This window comes from Macaca thibetana, chromosome 14, assembly GCF_024542745.1.
Source record: "Macaca thibetana thibetana isolate TM-01 chromosome 14, ASM2454274v1, whole genome shotgun sequence".
Classification (NCBI taxonomy): Eukaryota; Metazoa; Chordata; class Mammalia; order Primates; family Cercopithecidae; genus Macaca; species Macaca thibetana.
Genome location: NC_065591.1, coordinates 114,439,481 through 114,460,267, shown reverse-complemented (window position 1 = coordinate 114,460,267; position 20,787 = coordinate 114,439,481). Strand labels below are relative to the sequence as shown.

Below are 20,787 nucleotides of genomic sequence, written 5' to 3'. Positions count from 1 at the left end.
GGGAGAAGAGATAAGTGGGAATCCAAGTTACACTGACACTCTCTGCAAACATCCTTTCCCCAACTGGCTGCTAAACTCACCCCCTGCTTCCTTGTCCTACCCTTCTATGGAGCAATTAGAATGACCGATGCTGTGAGAATCACAGAGTTGGACTGGAAGGGACCTCAGAGGTCATCTGTGAACCCAACTTCTTCATTTGACACAAGGAAAAACTCAAGTGGAAACAAGTGATGAAATGCGCTTAAAGCAGCCTGGCTGGGGTGATGGCTGAGCAAAGGCCAGCCTCTGTTGTTCTGCTCCACGGCAGAAAGACAAGTTAAAGACTGTCCCCTTCCCCCATGAAAGTCTGTGCACAGATACCAAATGATCAGGATAGGGAAGTCTGCACAGCTCATGAGAACAGCATTGTAAAACGCAAGCCTACTTACAGAGAGATGAAGTTACGGAGAAGCAAGACAGATCCCTCTGCTCCCCTTGGAACATCTGGTGCAGAAAAGGCTAGAAGCACAGAGACCCACACATGCTCATTCCCACACGTTGACAAGGTGCTTAACTGCTGCTGGGCTGCAGCCTTGTCTGTTTCCTCACGACTTACCAGACAATCAGAGGCCACACATCTCGCCTTTTTTTTTCAGTACAGAAGCCGTGTATGCACAAAAGAACACAAACCATGACCTTTTAGAGGTTAGAATCTCTGAGGAATTAAAGTCACCAAAAAAGGACCCATTGTTCCAAAAACAACTGGGAAAAGGAAAACGCGTTTGTGGCACCAGACAATGTGCTATTTATATAAGGAATTCAATTTCTCTCTTTTCTGCACCCTTCCCCCAATGAAATACATCCAACTGAAATTTAATTTATTTCTTCCGAGGCACTAGGAGTATCCTCTGGAAATGAAAGATCTAATTAAGTTACGGGCTCCGTAACTCAAAAGACAAGTTTTGGAAAGAGTTCAAAGAAAAAATTGAAAAAGATAATGAAAGGTTTGGGTGATAAGATGATGATGAAAGGCTAAGGAAATCCGAATTCTTTGTTCTGAAAAGCCGAGATCTGAGAGGTCCCGGTTTGGTGGAAGGTTATCGTATCTGGTGCACATGCTCCAGGGAGGGTTGGCCAAAATAAAATAAGCACAAAGGGCGCAAGTTAGCTTCCAGGAAGGACTTTCTGGCAGCTATGTACGTTAAAGGTTTTATTTTTATTTTTGAAAGCTTCGAGAAAGCTGTTACCTATCTGAAACAGTGCAGTTCTCCAGGCAGGAAGTTGTAGGAGTAAAATCTCATTTTCCCTAAGGTCATGAGCCACAAACAAACCTTGCTGGCCCTTCACCCACTGCCAGGCTGGCACCGATTTGGGCTAAGTGTGTTCCCCAAACTCTGCCCACAGAACAGACTGAACATGAGTGTGGCAGACCATGCCTCTCCCTCTCCACTCTGCTGAAGAAAGACTGTTGCCATAGAGCACCCACCTCCGCGGTCCACCCATGGGGCCAATGCCAAGGGCAAGTGGGAGTATGTGGGGTGGACCCTAAACCCCAGCCTGAGCCTGTGCGTCTGCTATCCTCAGGGTGGCTGAGGAGTTGACAGAGAGTTTACTCAGACACTGAGACCTCCAGCAGATAAAGGAGGCATATCCCTTGAAATTAAAATGCACCCATTGGATGACAGCAACAAATGACAGCATTCAGTGATTTAAATGGAACCTTCTTGGTTAGAACTGGTGAAATGTGAATTGTTGAAGTTTTGTCATGTGTGAACCTAAATTTGACTTCTGATCCTAGCCCTAATCTTTCTGATTATCCCATTTGTAGCAGAATATGAAAAAGAAATAGTGTAAAAACTCTCATGCTTACTGAGGATGGAGAAGAACAGCACAAAGAAAAGAAACACAATGGCTAATAAAACAAACAAACAAACAAACAAACAAACAAAAAAACAAACAAAAAAACAGGAGAGCAGTGATCCTTCCCGCAGGGGAGGGACCAGCAGTGCCCGCCAATGGCCTTGCAACGCTCGGGCGGGATTCTTCCTACTTTCTGCCATCAGCGCAGAGGATTTTTGAATTCAAGGTTGGCCTGGCCCCAGGGTCACGGAGAATACCTCTCATTCCCTTGAAGGAGGTTTGCAAGCAAAAATTGCTTTCCTATTAGTCTGCCTGAGACAAAGCAGCTTTCCTTCTTTCTGCCTTCCCTCCCTCCTCTTCCTCCTTCCCTCTCTCTTTCTTCCTTCCTTCTTTCCTTCCCTCCTCTCCCTTATTTCTTTTCCTTCTACTCTCTTTTTTCTTCTTCTATGGAACTCTTACCAGGAAACCAAATGAAAATAAAAAAAAAAAAAACCCTGCATTATCACGGGATGTACAAAGAGGAGGAAAGTATGGTTCCTACCCTTAGAGAGCTCACAGCCTTAGAGAGTCAGATACAAAAGCAGCTTCGTACAATGCAATAGGCCAAGGGCCATGACAGAGACGTGCAGGGTGCTAAGAGAGCTCACGGTGGGCCCAGCTCCATAGTGGGGAGTTCCCAAGCCTGAGGTTCTCAAATTGTACACCAAGCTACTCTAAGTCAGAACACCACAGCAAACTCAAAGAGGTGCCACTGGATGTTTTAAATGTTATAAGGGAAACACAGCATACTCATTTGTTGAACACCACATAAGCTTCTAGCTTGAGGTAGTTAGAGTTCACAGTGTCAGACTGGGCTGCATTCTTGAGGTCCTATCTTGGTGAAGCTGCAGTTTCAGCAACTGTCATAATAAAAACCAAGTAGCCAGTGAAAATCAATGTGGAACAGGTAATGACAGTGGCAGTGCCCCATCTGATCCTAAGGCTTGGGCAGTTGTACGGTGCCCCACAGACACACACATCCCATTAGTAAGTAGCTGTGGTTACTTAAGAATACAAATATGATTTTTCTTCCAATTTGTGTGTGTGTGTGTGTGTTTGTGTGTGTTGACACAGCTCTTAAGTTGGCAGGACAAAAATCCTTATTAAGGTGTTTAGATCTAACTACTAAATAAACAGAACTGTTGGTATTTATGTTGGCCCACAGGCTCTATGTAAAAATTATTGGACACTAGGGGGTTGTGGGCTGAGAAAGTTTAGGATTCTTTCCTACAAGAAATGATGCTTGATCTAGACCTTAAAAGCTAAAAGAGGCTGGACACAGTGGCTCATGCCTGGAATCCCAGCACTTTGGGAGGCCAAGGTGGGTGGATCACCTGAGGAGAGGAGATCGAGACCACCCTGACCAACATGGTGAAACCCCGTCTCTACTAAAAATACAAAAATTAGCCGGGCGTGGTGGCATGGTGGTGGGCGTCTGTAATCCCAGCTACTTGGGAGGCTGAGGCAGGAGAATCACTTGAACCTGGGAGGCAGAGGTTGCAGTGAGCCGAGGTTGCGCAACTGCACTCCAGCCTGGGCAACAAGAGCAAAATTCCATCTCAGAAGAGAAAAAAAAGAAGGCAAAGTGAGAGCTGACTAGAGAAAGAAAGAAAAGCAGAAGGACATTTGAAGTGGAGAGAATGGCAGCAGTTAACAGATGAAAGCAAGAGACAGCACTGCATGTGCAGGAAAATTCGAGTTTGGTAATGCTAGGGCCAAAATTGTAAAGCTGGAAGAGGGTAAAGGTAAAGGCCTCTGCAGATACCTGAAAACGTAGGCAGGAGATGACTTGCAAAGGCCTTATGCGCCACTTTAAAGCTTGGACCTGACTCAAATTAAGCTAGAGAGAGGCACGATCAGATTTGCTTGCATTGAAGGATAAATTTCAGAGAGATACAGCTGGATGCTGGGAGACTAGAAGGCCTTGACAACAGATGGGAAGAACACATTGAGAGGTTGAACTGAAGCAGTGACAATGAGGAGATTGGCAATGATGTTTAGATGGTTGACTGACTAGAGCTGAGACTGATCTGGTACTGCAGCTCGAATATTTATGTGGATGGTGGAGACACCCCCTGAATGAAAATGCAGGAGTAGAAACAAGTTGGGGCTGGGGGTGATAGTGACAGTGAGGTTAGTATTGTTCCAGGAGAATAGTGAGACCAGGTATCATTGAAGAGACACCCCCAGCCTTGTTGTTAGGTGTCGTTTTCTTTGTTGGCTTGACTACATTTTCTTGCCTCTTTCTGTTTGTAATCCAGACATTTATTTTGGGCCACCCATTGAGCTCCTATTTCCTGTCTAAGGAATACCTTCGGCTCCCAAATCACTCAATGCTGTGATCAAAAAAACACTGAAGACATCCCCAACTCAGAGGGATAGATTAGCCCAGACCAGCAGGTTCTCTAGGGACGCTCAGCATATGCCTTCAGAGGACAGTTCCCCTATTTTATTGTCACTTGATAAAACTCAAATATCTGACACCTGCCATAAAAAGCAAGAGACAAGATATATGCTAATGGAATGAAAAATATATTCCCTTAAAATAGTAAGACTTTCATCCAAGTAAGTAGCAAACTAATTTGTTGGGCTTTCCAGTTACTTGGAGCTGTATTGTCCTTGGCTTTGCATTGCTGGTGGACTCATACGCATGGCCGCAGGCACCACACCTGCTCCATGCATTGGTTCTCTGTCACCAAGGACTTGTTCACGTAAGAAATGAGAAGGCACAGCGTCAAGTATGTAATCCTTCAAGTGGACGAAATTCCCTATGCAACCAAAATTAAATTCTATCTTTCCTTCATGTAGCTAAGATGATCTTAAATTTGGAAACATTTAATACTAACTGTAATATTTTTAAAAATGTTCTCAACCTCCAGGATACCAGTTGTTAAATTTTCCGCACCTAACAGTTTGAATTCAATTAAAAGATGACCTAATTAATCAGACGCCTCATTCTCCTCCCTCAAAATCAGCTTCAAAGTCAGCAATGAACTGGGGGATGGGAAAACCGAGGTAGAACCCAACTCCTCTTTTCCCTGGTTGAAGCGTCCAGACATACCGTGGTGATTGTTGCCACAAAGGAAGATGGAGGTATTCTTTTTGGGTATATTTGGAAAACAACATTTTTTTCATAAAGTAGTTTTAGGTAGAAATACCAGAGCCTTTTGTTGTGCGTGCTCTACGAATTGCCGAATCAGTGCTGAATATCCTTACAGGATGCTCTGAGGCTGCTCAACAGAGTGCCTGGGGCTGGCGGCTATCTTGAGAACTGAGGGCACACAGGTGATTCTCCATCTATTTGTTTCTCTAGTAGAAGAAAAATGAGGATAAGGGAGTCAATCATGATCGAGGGCGTTTATGTACCAGGCACTTCAGACTTTACACCTTTATGGCATGGTTTGGATATGGCTTGCTTGACCCTGCCAAGTTTCATGTTGAAATTTGATCCCCAGTGTTGGAGGTGGGGCCTGGTGAGAGGCGTTTGGATCATGGAGGTGGATTCCTCTTGAATGGCCTGGAGTCAGTCTCCCGGGAGTGAGTTCTCACTCTTCGTTTCCTGGTTGTTGAAAAGAGCCTGGCAGCTTCTCCCTTCCCTCTCTCCCTTCTTCTCTCCATATAATGTCTCCTCCCCTTGCCTTCTGTTATGAGTGGAAGTTTCCTGAGGTTCTTGACAGAAGCAGATGCTGGAGTCATGCTTTTCATATAGTCTGCAGAACTGTGAGCCAAATAAACCTCTTTTCTTTATACCCAGCCTCAGGTATTCCTTTATAGTAATAAAAATGGACCAAGCTACTTCATGACAAACTTAGGAAGTCGGTATTGTTAGGAACCTCCATGCACCTGGTGGCTCTGCCCTGACTGGCCAACAGTCAAGTCATCTCTGGTTGTCCTGTAACAGGGGTTGGTTCTAGAGGTTGTGATTAAAAGTCCATAAATCAGTGTACCGAGTAGTTACCAATCTTGAAAGGGTCAGATGTTTAACTTTGTTTTGTAAATATATGAGTAAATAGGCTGGGCGCAGTGGCTAACGCCTATAATCCTAGCACTTTGGGAGGCCGGGGTGGGTGGATCATTGGAGGTCAGGAGTTTGAGGAGACCAGCCTGGTCAACATGGTGAAACCCTATCTCTACCAAAAATACAAAAATTAGCCTGGCCTGGTGGCAGGCACCTGTAATTCCAGCTACTCAGGAGGCTGAGGCTGAGGCATGAGAATCACTTGAACCAGGGTGGCAGAAGTTGCAGCAAGCCGTGTTGTGCCACTGTACTCCAGCCTGGGCAATAGAGAGACTCAGTCTCAAAATATATATATATATTTTTTTCTTTATATGTATATATTTTTTCTATATATATGAGTAAATACATGATTCAGTACCCAAAACTCCTGACTGCAATACGGTATTTGAATCCTCATGCCATCCAGACAGCCCTCACGGACACAGCAATTCTGCTTCTCCACAGAGTGCCCTCTTGACAGGAGAGTCATTGGCCGTGATAGTGGGAAGGACACTGGGCCTGTATCTAGTTACCAAATGGAGCCAATCAGGTCTGGGATATCTACTTCTCTGTTCCCTGTACTTTCTCAGTTAAGCAATGTGGCAGCAGGACTGAAGGCAGCTTGAGATTTGTGGGGGGGAAAAATCTCTCCCAAGAAGGATGCATGAAAATCATCCCATATAGCCAACTACTCAGGAGGGCTCCCAGGCTAGCAGTCATTTTTATCCTATTACAGATGAGGAAACTGAGGTTTCAGGCCACACGACAGTCATGCAAGTCAACCGTTACAAGTCAAGAGCCATTTATTCAGCACCTGATGTCCATGTGGAAGGTCCAAATAAACACAGAGGCATCATGAAGACATTGGCCTTGCTCTTGAGGAGTGCACTATGTGAAGGCCTCCAGGTCTGTAACTCAGTTGCTTCTGACTCCAGAGCAACGTTCCTGCCCACCCTGCCCGTCTCCACAGTACCTGTCCCACCTGGCTGCTTCTCCTCCTCTGTGAATGCTGCCCAAGAGACCTGACTGCAGTCAGAGCTTTGAAAATCTCATTCTTAGTCCTCTGTGCTGTGTGGCTTGGGAAAAGTCAGCTTGCCTCTCTGTGGTAAAGTTTTGTCCCTTAGTTAACCAATAGCATTCCCTTGAAATACAAAAAGAGCATAAGACACCAGGTGCAGTGGCTCACGGCTGTAATCCCAGCACTTTGGGAGGCTGAGGCGGGTCAGGAGGTCAAGAGATGGAGACTAGCCTGGCCAACATGGCGAAACCTCGTCTCTTCTGAAAAATACAGAAATTCGCTGGGCATGGTGGCACATGCCTGTAGTCCCAGCTACGTGGGAGGCTGAGGCAGGGGAATTGCTTGAACCTGAGAGGCAGAAGTTGCAGTGAGTCGAAACCATGCCACTGCACTCCAGCCTGGGCGACAGAGCAAGACTCCATCTCAAAAAACAAAACAAAACAAAACAAAAAGAAACCTTTACTATCAGAGATTACTTTGTTTTTTTTTTTTGAGACAGAGTCTCGCTCTGTCACCAGGCTGGAGTGCAGTGGCACGATCTTGGCTCACTGCCAGCTCCACCTCCTGGGTTCATGCCATTCTCCTGCCCCAGCCTCCCAAGTAGCTGAGACTACAGGCGCCCGCCACCACGCCCAGCTGATTTGCGTGTGTGTGTGTATTTTTAGTAGAGACGAGGTTTCACCGTGTTAGCCAGGATGGTCTCGATCTCCTGATCTCATGATCTGCCCGCCTCGCCTCCCAAAGTGCTGGGATTACAGGCATGAGCCACCGCGCTCGGCCACTATATCTTATTTTATATCACTGTGTCTCTTCTCCTAATTGCCAACTACGTCTATATTCCTGGCAGAATAAGATAGGCAGTTCATGATAGCTCTTGACTCATGGAGGCCTCCATTTCACTTGGAGATGCTTCTCCCTCAACTCATTCTGCTAAGAAGGACCCTGGGTATCCACAGCTGCTATCCTGCCCCTCTCCTTTCACTTCTTCCCTCAAGACAGGCAGCTTTCACAGCCTAGTGAAAGGCCATCACTTTTCTGCAGTGCACCAGCCACACTGGGTGACTAATACAGGAGACTGCCTACCTCAGGTAAGGCCTAACCTGTTCCAATTTTAGGCTGAGCAGGAAATGATGTGTAGAGTGGCCACAGACAATGGCATGGGAGTGAGACTATGTTACATGAAGCTGTGTAAAGGGAAGGTGAAGACACCGAAGCCACAATCATAGCCCAGAAGCAGCCTGGGGACCAGGTCCAGGACTTAAACATACGTGAGCTCCCAGGCATCAGGCTTCCAAAAGACTCATATGTTGGAGATAGGGGCTAGGCACAAAGCATCCAGTAACCCAATGGGCTGAGAGCCAGAGATCCATCAGGCAGTGGTTGCCAGAGTGGTTAATTAATGATCAACCACTTCTAGTCTGCTAAACTTCTTCCTCCACTGAGGTAGAACTCAACCCTATGAAAAAGCTGTGGCCCTCTTCTGATGTACCTGCTATGTCCTGTCATGGAGGGGTCTGAGCAAGCAGCCAGAGCAATTCTTTCTTCCCCTTCACCCTCTAAGTCACTTGGATGAGCTGGAATCCTTGAGTCTCAGGTAAAGGCAAGAGTCCCACTACCAGTGTTGAAACACTGAGCCCAGGGCCTTGGGAAGCGTCACAAGTGCCCGCTCTTCCCTGGAAACCCAGGGAGAAGTGACCAATAAACCTCTCCTTAGGCATAATCATGGAGCTCTACTCCAGACCCTTGGTGCCTTCCAGGCTGGAATGGGGCTTCTTGGCATTAGAGGAAGTTGGGGATATTGAGAATTTCAGTATCTGCCTCTCAGTCTTAGGGCCTGTGCCCCTGACATTTACCTTAGCTATATCAGCAAAGGCTTTCCTTCTTATCTTTCAGAGACAAAAATGAATAAAACTGAACCTAGTCTCTGTGGGTGCAAGTCTAGACATGAAAAGGGCTTTTATGACTACAAAACAAAAAATCCTGTTAATCTAAAAAGGATAGCTTCCCCCTACATTTTTTTTTCTATGCAGCAGAATTGACTTGCTTCTAGGCTTTTGTTAAATACCCATTCCTCTTGGATTCTACCTTTTTGCTTTGGCAAAGGTTCAGTTCCACCCCACACTAAAATCAACGTGCTTCCTTTTTCTCTTCTGTTGGCTTACACTGGTTCCGGGAATGGAGTCTACTCCATGTGCAGAGCAGTTGGGTATGAGGATGGGCAGAATCAGAGCCAGCCTGATTCCAGGCACTTCCGTGACCAGGGATGGAAGATGCTGGCAGAGCAACCAACCAAATTCCCTGAATTCACATACTACAGCACCTCTCATCTACCACCGTCTGTTAGTTGAGACTTCAGTTTCTGATATGGTCACTCTTTCAGCTACCGGTGGCCAATAAGATTCATGCAATTCAGTCCCACCTTCAATCAACAGAGGTCAAGTAAATGTTGGGAAGCCTTGGGGGAATAGCTTAAGAGTTGTGCAAGCCAAGGAGTGGAAGCAGTGGTATTTCAGCCAAGCTTTCCAGGCTAAAGCAAAATCAGGGACTGGCCACATACAGCTGCTCTAGAAAGTTCTCGCAGGAGCTGGAACACGGGTAGGTGTCTTTTTCCCAAAGGAAGTCATTTCTTTGTGCTTTCGTTTTTTCGTTTTCAAAAAGGAGGTGATTACAAGCCCACAGGGAGATTGAGAAAGATGTGACATCTATAAAGTGTTTTGAGGTCCTCAGAAGCAACCATAAGTGATAGTGATTCCTTGGCTGCAAAGGATCTTAGGACAATCCTGTTCATTTCTCCTTATGGCTAGATAAGACTATACTATAGACCATCCATGACTTTTGAAGGACTTTTTCCTCTTCTCACAGATATTAAGAGTAGGAGATCCAGCAATGTCTCTTGGTTGCTTAATGGCCCTTGCACTCAGAAAGTTTTTCCATATGTCCAAACTCCTTCCAATGACACTCAAACTTATGCCACCCTTTTCTGTACCCGGTACAGTTGGTCACTCTCCTACATAATAAGATTATTTATTCTATCACTTTCATACAAGGAAATCCAGCTACTTTTTATCACCAAGACCAGTAAAATAGGCTTGCAAAGAGCCTGGGCAGTTCAGTTGAACAATCTCATCTCCGAAGTCTTGCCCCCTCTCCCCTAGCCTCCTCCCCATGAGGCTGAGGGACGGCAGTAGAGAAGCCTATCAGTAAATATCAACCATAACGTCTCTACCCATTTCCTTCAGAGGAAATGAAACTAATGGAGAAAGATATATTGATCACAAAGACTCAGTTTCAGAATCAGTCTCCTGGTGGTGAACCCTTTCAGTTAGCTGGGGTTAATGGCTTCTGCTTTCAGCTATTGTCCAGTGTAAGAGCTGTACATCCCACAATCAATGGTATAGCAAGCCTGCTGGGGACATTACCACCAAGGCCAGCCAATGGGAAAAGGCTCTGGGTTTGTTTTTTTTTTTTTATAAAGCTAATCAGAGAAAGGGAAAAAAATTTCCTGAGCTATTTGGGGGCTTAAGTAAGTCTTCCAGCTGAAGGCCTCCAACCTGTGGGGGAGGCCTTTCTCTCCTATCAACAAGACTCTGTTTTCCAACCCATAAAGAGCCTGTTAGGCAGCCCTCCTTGGGGGTGGTTAGCAGGGAAAATGCTGTTTAGGTTTCCCGATGTTTTTATGTGGCAGGGCCCAGCAGCCCATATAGGAGGCCTTGTTTTGTTCCTGCTAAAAAGGGGCTGGAACTCTGGCCTCTGCTGTAGGGAGGCAGCAGTTTGTAATTGGGAAACCAGCCATTAGACCATGGGTGGTGACATAATAAAACACATTTTTCTCTTTGCCTCTGTTATGTGTCCCTCTAGCATCTAGACAATGCCTTTCTGCTCCCCATGATCAATGAGTTTTTCCACAGAGGCGCAGGTGGGAGCACATTCTTAGGAACAAAACTCTCATTAGCGATGGGACTGTGGACAAGTTCATTATCCTAAAACTCACTTTCCCAATCTCTTAAATGGCGATAATAACTGCCTTACAGGGTAGAATAATGATTAATATCACATAATGTATTTGAAGAGCTCACCACAATGTTTGGCATATATTAGGTACTTAACAGAAATAACCTTTGCACATACGCCTGTGCATATTATCTAATCAATCTTTGCAGTTTTCCTGGAATAAATGTCTGTAAATTCCATGCTAATAGAAATATTTCGAGACTGGGGACCAGAAGACCCAGATTCTTTCTCTGCTAAAATAATCCACAACCATCTGGGAAGGTCTTAAAGCATGTATGGGATTCAGGGAGAGAGAAAAGCTCCTCAGGTAAGGTGATAACATAAGGTAAAGGTGCACAGGTAGAAACCATCTGGGGACAGGTGATGGTGGCAGGAGTCTGCTGAAGAGGACACATGACACAGATTGTTAGGAGCCAGGCAGGGGAGTTTAGGTTTGATCAGGAAGAAAGTGGGGAGTCACTGAGAACTCTCAGCACGGCGTGGAGAAAAAGAAAGCAACATTTCCCACTGTCTGTCATCATCTAGGCAGTCAGTGGAGGGTGTGTGTTTCTGCTCAGCAGAGGTATCCTAACAGAAGAGTGATAGCCCTAAGCTGGTGTCCACAGTCAGGCTCTGGGGAGAGGCTAGCCAGGACTGCCTTCTTCCTTGCAGATCCTCAGATCAAGTCATTAGTGCTATCCCTGAAGCCTTTACTCTCGGGTTGGCAGGGTAAGTAACTCTGCCCACCTGAATGTCTCTGGAGGGAGTAAGTTTCAAAAGCTCTCTCAATTGTATGCGGTGAACTATCATTATTTCCTGAGAAACAGGATCAGAAGCCTGTCTTACCCAAGGACAATAGCAAGCCAGGGGCATGGTGATTCCAGAATGAGATCACAGATGTTATCAGATCGGTGCAAAAGTAACTGTGATTTTTGCCATTGAAGGTAATCGCCAACCGGCCGGGCACAGTGGCTCCCGCCTGTAATCCCAACACTTTGGGAGGTGGAGGTGGGTGGATCACTTGAGGTCCGGAGTTTGAGACCAGCCTGGCCAACATGGTGAAACTCCGTTTCTAATAAAAATACAAAAATTAGCTGGGCGTGGTGGCGCATCTCTGTAATCCCAGGTACTTGGAAGGTTGAGGCAGGAGAATCGCTTGAACCCAGGAGGCGGAGGTTGCAGTGAGCCAAGATTGCACTACTGCCCTCCAGCCTGGGTGACAGAGTAAGCCTCTGTCTCAAATTCAAACAAACAAACAAGTAATGGTGAAAACTGCAATTAATTTTGCACCAACCTAATAACACTTAGCAGTCACCTGCCCATAATAGGTGCTCAATAAATATGGCCATGAGTTATAATTTTATGACTAACTTCTCTCCAGGACTTTACCATTTCTGCAGGCTTCCACACATTCTTTCCCTGAGGGATACCTGAGGGAGGAGTGGAATGTGAGTTAGTTCTCTAGCCGCTCGGTTCCATTTCATGTTTAAGGCATCAGTCTCTGACTGTCAGTCCAGGAGATTCTGTTTCTAGGTTACAGGTTCTGCAGAGCACCATGGAAATCAGGCATCTGGGAGGGAGAGTGTCCAGTTAGTGTCAGGAGCCTTTGCATCCCTGCAGAGGAAAGCACAGCTGGTTTGGGGCTAACGGTGTCCATTGAGTGAAAGGGGCTATTTCTCTCTGGGGTGCTGTGGAATTGGGAGGCTAACACTGAGCCACAGTGAACCCCCAAACTCCTATCAAGGCTGGCAGACGATGGGGAAGTGCTCCCAGGTGTGTAAAAGGTATGAAAGGTTCTGGGGAAAGACACCGAAAACTGGAAAGGCAGTGACTGCTACTACAGAGGAAAAGAACGGAGCTTATTTATGAAAATGGTGTGTAACACCAGTGCCACGGCAGTGCTGAAGCTGTTAAGACTCTCATATAATCACTCTCATGAATCCTCATAATAGCCCACAAAGTGGGTAGGACATCATTATGACTTTTATTTCATAGATTAGGAAAAGGAGGTAACAGACAGGTTAAAAGATTCGTTCATCCCCAGTCATTAATGTAGGAGAGCGGTGACTCCTGCTGTCTCGTCCAGAGCTCTGAGGTACTACTGGGTCTCAGGGAGCAAAGGGGCGGCGAGGGTGGGATGAAGTGAACCTCCGATGCTGCAATTGGCTGGTGGGATTTAAAACAGAGGAAACAGCCGCCACCACGTCCCACCAAAAAAAAAAAAAAAAAAAAAAAAAAAAAGGATCTGGGGCTGGCTGTGGTGGCTTACGCCTATAATCCCAGCACTTTGAGAGGCCAAGGCAGGCGAATCAGCTGCGGTTAGGAGTTCGAGACCAGCTTGGCCAACACGGTGAAACCCTGTCTCTATTAAAAATACAAAAAAAAATTAGCCGGGCGTGGTGGTGCACGCCTGTAGTCCCAGCTACTTGGGAAGCCGAGGCAGGAGAATCCTTGAACCTGGGAGGTGGAGGCTGCAGTGAGCTGAGATCATGCCACTGCACTCCAGCCTGGGTGACAGAGTGAGACTCTTTCTCAAAAAAAAAAAAAAAAAAAAAAAAAAAAAAGATCTGGGAGAAACAGATGAATATGAAGAGTCATTTCAAGTTGCAGATGACAACAGAGACTGTTTTTTCTCCTATTTCCACCCCTTTTCTCTCTAAACCACTAGAATCAGCTAAAAACACTTAAACTTGGGTGATTTTTAGTCCTTCTGAAATGGTTTCATACCAAAGCTACATAGGAGACTCTGGCTAATGGGTTTGGTGGGTCAGAGAAAATGTAGACAGACCAGACAGAGCCATTGTCACTTCTCTGTAACTCTTCTTGGTAAGTAACCTGTTAGCAACATTTATTTTTGTTTTATTTTTTGGAGTTAGTGTCTCACTCTCACCCACGCTGAAGTGCAACAGTATAATCATAGCTCACTGCAGCCTCGACCTCCTGGCCTCAAGTGATCCCCGTGTGTCAGCCTCCTGAGTAGCTAGGACTACAGGTGTGTGCCATCATGCCAGGCTTTTTTTTTTTTTTTCTTTTTTGGTTGCTGGTAGAGGTGGGGGTAAAGAATATGTGAGTAAACACAAAGAAATCACAGACTTAGAGAATTAAGCTCAGGTCTTTCTACCAGGAGGGTGGGTTTAGTATCATGAGATTCTTGAGAAGACCTTCCAAGGAGAGTGGGGAGATGCCACTAAAGAGAAACCTTCCTCTGCCACCTCAGCCCTGTCAACTGACACTGTCAGAAAGATTTGAAACTCCTCCAAACCAGACTATAGGTCAGATTCTACCAAAGGAAATACTGTCATGGCAAAAACTCCTGCATAGTCAAATCCACCCCGCTGGTCATTATTTCAAGTGTTATCCAGGGAGACCGAAATCCAGGGTAGAGAAACAAGTGGATGGTCTTGGGGTTCACGGTATGAAGAGATGACCACTATAGTTAGGTATGGAATATGGTGTGACAAAAAGAGATTTCCAGTTTAGACACTGCTGCTACCAGGATTCAACATAAGGCATCCCATCCTACTTTTTAAACTCTTCATCTCCAAAAACATGTGTAGACTCCTTACCATGCCGAGCCCTCCATGGCCTCACACCTGTCTCCTTCTTCAGCTTCACCCTCAAACATCCTCAAACATTCTGCTCCCTGGTTCTTCTCTCACACTTAAAACCTTTCTCTGGGGCTAGGCGCAGTGGCTCACACCTGCAATCCCAGCATTTTGGGAGGCTGAGGCAGGTGGATCACAAGGTTCGGAGTTCATGACCAGCCCGGCCAACCTGGTGAAACCCCATCTCTACTAAAAATACAAAAAATTAGCCAAGTGTGGTAATCCCTGTAATCCCTGTTACTTGGGGTATGCATGCCTGTAATCCCGCTACTTGGGAGGCTGAGGCAGGAGAATTGCTTGAACCTGGGAGGCGGAGCTGCAGGGAGCTGAGACTGAGTCACTAAACTCCAGCCTGGGCGACAGAGCAAGACTCCGTCTCAAAGAACAATAACAAAAAAAACTTTCGGCCGGGCGCAGTGGCTCACGCCTGTAATCCCAGAACTTTGGGAGGCCGAGGCGGGTGGATCATGAAGTCAGGAGATCGAGACGTGGCCATCCTGGCTAACATGGTGAAACCCCGTCTCTACTAAAAATACAAAAAATTAGCCGGGCATGGTGGCGGGCGCCTGTAGTCCCAGCTACTCGGGAAGCTGAGGCAGGAGAATGGTGTGAACCTGGGAGGCGGAGCTTGTAGTGAGCCGAGATAGCGCCACTGCACTCCAGCCTGGGCGACAGAGCGAAATTCTGTCTCAAAAAACAAAATCAAAAAACAAAAAACAAAAAAAACCCTTTCTCTGTTGGTTCCTTTTCTTACAAGGCTAACTCCACCCTCAGTTACCTGGCCAGCTCCTGCCTATCCTTTAACACTTACTTGCATTTTGTTTCCTCCAGGAAGTGGTCCCTACCTGGGCACCCTTACCAGCCAGGCGGTTGTATCATAGCACCTTCCAAATTATATTTAAATGATCTGTCTTTGCGATGGACCATGAGCTACCTGAAGCGGAGACCATTTCTTGATTTCTTTGCATCTCTAGTAGCTGGCACATAGTAGGTGTTAAAATTTTTAAAATATGAACTTCATCAAGATGTTAAAGGTATATATATCAGTGTGGCAGACAGACCCTCCGTGACACCTTCATAATCCTAAATTCTGGTGTTCACTCCTCTGTATAATTCCCTCCCCTCAAGTGTAGGTGAGACCTATCACTTATCTCTATATGGCAAAGGTGATGGAATCACTTCTGCAATTCCATTATGACACACATAAGACACATCCAAGTCAGGGGTCTCCAGCCCCTGGGCCACAGACGGGTACTGGTCTGTGGTCTGTTAGGAGCCAGGCTGCACGCAGGCGGTGAGTGGTGGGTAGGCGAGTGAGCATTACTGCCTGAGCTCCGCCTCCTGTCAGATCAGCAGCAGCATTAGATTCTCGCAGGAGCACGAACCCTACTGTGAACTGCACATGCAAGGGATCTAGGTTGCAGGCTCCTTACGAGAATCTAATGCCTGATGATCTGTCATTGTCTCCCATCACCCACAGATGGTCCCAACTAAGTCAGGGGTCTCCAACTAGACGGTGCCGTCTAGTTGCAGGAAAACAAGCCCAGGGCTCCCACTCATTCTACATTACGGTGAGTTGGTCGTATCACTATGTCATGATATATTCCAATGTAATAATAATAGAAATAAAGTGCACAATAAATGTAATGTACTTGAATCATCCCCAAAGCATCACACCACCACCCTGGTCAGTGGAAAAACTGTCTTCCACAAAACCGGTTCCTGGTGCCAAAAAGATTGGGGACCGCTGCTTTAAATGATTTACTTTCCTGCTGGCCAAAGAGAAGCAGCATGTTGTGGACTGCCTATGAAAAGAGAGCCACGTGGCAAGGAACTGCAGGCAGCCTCTTAGGACCTGAGAATGGCTTGTAGCCAACATCCAACAAAGAGCTGGGGCCCTCAGTCATACAAGCAAAAGGAAATGACTTCTGTCAACAATATGGGTGAGCTCATAAGTGGATCTTAGTCAAGCTTTCTGGTGAGAACACGGCCTGGCCAACACCTTGATGGCAACCTTGTAAGACTGAGCAGAGAACCCAGTCAAGCCACGCCTGGACTCCTGACCTACAGAAACTGGGAAAATGTGTGTTTTAAGCCACTACAGTTAGAGTGCTGCATCATAAAAAGTGCAAACACCTAGCTTTTCAGGAAGAGGGAAATAGGAAAGGAAGAGTGAGCATTGGCTGAAATGAGCTGGTATGACCAAGCTCAGCACTAAACAGCACTAAAGGGTAACCTAGGCATTTAATGCAGGAGATGGAAGATCCCAATCCCATAACCAGTGGAAATTGCTGATCTGAATTCATTGTATTTCACTCCTGCCATCAGTTAAAACGTAATTTAAGTCCTTCTAGGCTGAGAGTTAAAGCTTGGCAACTTAAGGGAGAGAGTAGAGTGGAGTGGAGTGGAGTGGCAGGTGCATCTACTTTAGAAACACGCAGAGCTGGCCAGGCGTGGTGGCTCACACCTGTAATCCCAGCACTTTGGGAGGCCGAGGCGGGTGGATCACAAGGTCAGGAGATCAAGACCATCCTGGCTAACACGGTGAAACCCCGTCTCTACTAAAAATACAAAAAATTAGCCGGGCGTGGTGGTGGGCGCCTGTAGTCCTAGCAACTCAGGAGGCTGAGGCAGGAGAATGGCGTGAACCCGGGAGGCGGAGCTTGCAGTGAGCAGAGATCATGCCACTGCTCCAGCCTGGGCAACAGAGCAAGATTCCGTCTCACAAAAAAAAGAAAAAAAAAAGAACCACACAGACCTAACCCATCTAATCTCAGTCCCCACGTATGTAAACAAAAGGAGATTCACACCAGCTTGTTAGGGTTATGTGACATGCTTAGCTCTGAGTTTGGCACAGGGTCGGTGTTCTACGGCTACTGGGTACCCCCTCCGCCCCCACCACTGACTGCCCTTTTTAGCTATCCTGACTCTAAGCAGGCTAGGCCTGTTTGGGAAGCTCCTGGAGGGAATCTGAGGCAGGAGTTCTTGGCGGATGCTCTGGAGACTTACTCTGCAGCTGAAATCCCAGGAAATTCTACCCCCCCAGCTCCACCACTGCTAAGCTTCTAAGAAAGGTTACGCTCAATTTCCTCAAATGATTTACTGCATCCCCTTTTATGGGAGTACTTTACATATTATAAATGGGACTTGATCAAACACGCCAGGAAGTGAGACGGGTCCAAAACTCTCTAGCCAGCCGTGTGTCTGCTGGCCCAACTACGATCCCCAGATCAACTCAGGCCTGAGGTCCTATAATTTTAAGATTGGGTATCTATCTTAAAATACCCAATTGTGGGGGGAACACAAATGTTCAGTCCATAACATCTACAGTAACATGCTCAGTACTGCATTGGGGCACCCCTGGGTATGACAGGAAGTGTATGTGCATGTAGGCAAAGATACTTAGGTTATGATTTTAGGATTGAATAACAGTATGTATATTAAGATATTAAGATACGATATTTAGGAAAAGCTGCTCACAGAATTCCAGGCCTTGGAGACTAAGATCACTTACCTCAATCCTCTCATGTTACAGATGAGGAACTAAGACCCGCAGAGGCAAGTGATTTGATGAGGACAGGAAGCCAGGTCTCGTAACTCCCCAAATTGTGCCCTTTGCACGTTACCATGCTGAGTCTCTGTCTTTTTCGCTTAGACTGTGCTTCTTAATTTCTGTTGGATCGAGTGCAACCTCTCTGGTCCAGTGTTAATTTGCTGAGAGGCTTGAGGATCCCCTTCATAGGGAGCAGCCTAAGAGATGACCCCTCAGCTCGCCTTTGGCTCTGCAGTATGGTCATGGCAGGGGAGATGGGTTGTTCCTGTTCACAGCTTAGCCCTCCTTGCCTGGGGTCTAACTTCCTCCTTTGACTTCCTCCACAATGGCTGCCCCCAGGCCCTACCACAGCCCTCCACAATGGGGCACCACAGCCTTTGATAGAAGCTAGAATCATCAGTAATGTGAAAGAGGCCGAAATGGTCCTTTCCCTGACATTTAGGAACCAGACACTGGAAATAAATGGGGTGTAGAGGGGCTGAGGCAGGAAAAGAAGGCAGTGTAAGAAGGACTGTATCTTACACTGTGCTAGGCACATTTGCTCATGTAGCAATATTTTATTTAATCCTCAAGGCAGGCTTTGAAGGCAAATTTTAAAGACCAGGAAGCTGAGGCTTAAAGAAAGAGGCAGTATTAGGCTTCAGCTTACGAATGTGCAAGCATAAGAATCCAATCTAGTTACTGGCTCTAATTATCGAGACTTAGTCAGTTTCACATTTCTGGAGTACAAAGAGGACTCGAATCAGCTCTAGGTAAGTCTCCACGGTTTTCAAGGCCAAAAGCTCTTGAGAATTTTCCTCATAGTTCATTCTTATTGCCACACTCAAATGCTGCCCCTGAATACAGTCAGCCTTGATTCCTGTTAGGCCAACACGTGTTAGTGCTTATGCCTAAATCGGGATGGATTCCTTCCGTCCTAATTAATCGACCCTCTTCCATAACCAGCTCATGAATTGCCCAGGAACTCCTGAGTTCAGTGCCCTCCGTGGTAACGGGGAGAGGAACACTGCAATGTTTAGGTACAAAAGACTCCTATAATTAGCTCTAAGCCCCAGGAAACAGACAATCAAATTAATCAGTGAGTATGGGAAAAAAGCAGATTATAATTAATTACCTATGTTTATACCAGGGTTATCTTTAGCCATAAGTTTTCTTTTTTATCTAAATAGATACCCAATCTTAAAATTAGAGGACCTCCGGCCTGAGTTGACAAAGCCTGAGTTGACAAAGCCTAATTTGACTTTTGTCCCCAGTTCAGAAGAGGATCCTAAATGAGTCACTTCTTCCTGCCTTGCTTCCTCCTTACTGATATGGCCTCCCTCACGGAGTGGGAGGGGGAGATAAGCAGCTCAGGGCTGACAGCCACTTTGGTACAACACAGGATCAGAGAGCATGCCTTTTCTCTGCAGAGCCATTTTCATTCATGGTGGAGGTTTTATTGAACCTGGCCAGGCAAAGCTCCTCGGTGCCAGACCAGCACTCCATGTGGCCACACCCTCCGGCCCCAGTTGTTCCCTCTGCTTGCCAAAGCAATAACCTGATCCTCACTTTCCAAAAAATAAAAGAAAATGTTCAAGTCCTTTCCACAGAAGGCTATAAGCCAAAAGGCCAACTGCTCTGTGGGTTACCGGAGCCTTCTGCATGGACGAGGTGGGAAACCGAGACTCAGAGATGGGAGTAGAGCTGCATGTGCTTGTGCTCATGTATTAAACTGAACTCCTGGTGACGTGCAATGTGAGAATGACAGTGGGTATTAGCTTTCACTAAATATGCTTAAGAGCTCTGGGGCGTCATTGAAACCCACGCAGAGATTATTCAGCATTGAACCATGAAAAGGGAGAACCATGTAGTCTGACTTCTCCATTGCATGGTGGAGGGAACCAAGGCTTGGAGGGAACCAAGGCTTAGAGAGAACAACGGCTTCTTTAAGGTCATAGTGACTTGGTGCAGAGCTTACATTTGTAAGTCATTTGTAAGTGACTGCACATTTGTAAGTCAAGTGCCCACTCCACCACTCCAACATGAGCCTTCTTTCCACCCCTTTTGACTGACTATGGTGCAGCTCTAGGGGGAGGACCGAGCTGGTGGTACAGTCAGGGGTCTAGTCCTGCTGTCACTAGCAGTATGACCTTGGGCAAGTCCTCCAACCTTCCAGCGGTCATAAAAAATGAAAAGGGGCTTACATGGATCTCAAGGGCCCCTTCCAGCTCTGATAGCCTTTGAGTTTCTGTGTGCTGCGGATTCTCTTCTTTTTCTCTCCACCAGAGGGAGGAAGTTGGGCTGTTTCCTTAACCTTAGATCACAACCAGTGGCTGAGGTGTGGGCTGATGATGAAGAGCAGGCTTCAGGGAGTGAGGGGTTCATGGAGAATCGTCAGTGGGAACCAAGGCCAGATACCAAAGCAGGAATCACACTCACAATACCCAATACAACACAGAGCGGCCATTCCAAACTCTAGCACCTCCTTCCAGGTGGCAGCCTCAAGCCGAATGCTGTTGATCCCAGCTAGAAGATACCAGACACTCACTCTCCAAGCCACTCATGCACGCACTGACCATCCGGATGTCCTCCCAGATGCAACACAGGTTGGGATCCTCCAATTACTATTCTGTGTCCACTAGTAAAGACCCCAAAAGAACGATTCTTCAGGAAATGAGGTACCAATTTTAGCTTATCAGGAAGACAGTTTCCTTGAGGAGACGACAGAGAAGCCCGAAACATCCGTCTTCGCTTCTGGAGTGGCATT

General features: G+C 46.4%; 1 protein-coding gene across 3 annotated transcripts in view; it reads right to left on the bottom strand.

Annotated features, from left to right (window-relative positions):
* Positions 1-20,787, bottom strand: part of UBASH3B (ubiquitin associated and SH3 domain containing B) — a 158,234-nt gene that overhangs the window by 38,980 nt on the left and 98,467 nt on the right. The window contains exon 1 of one of the 3 annotated variants that reach the window (XM_050755594.1): positions 429-7,344. The exons of the other annotated variants lie outside the window; for them this stretch is intronic. Within the exon in view, the coding sequence (XP_050611551.1) occupies positions 429-483 (55 nt within the window). The 5' untranslated portion in view covers positions 484-7,344. Of the gene's footprint in view, positions 1-428; positions 7,345-20,787 lie in introns of those variants that run through there. 3 annotated transcript variants of the gene reach the window in all.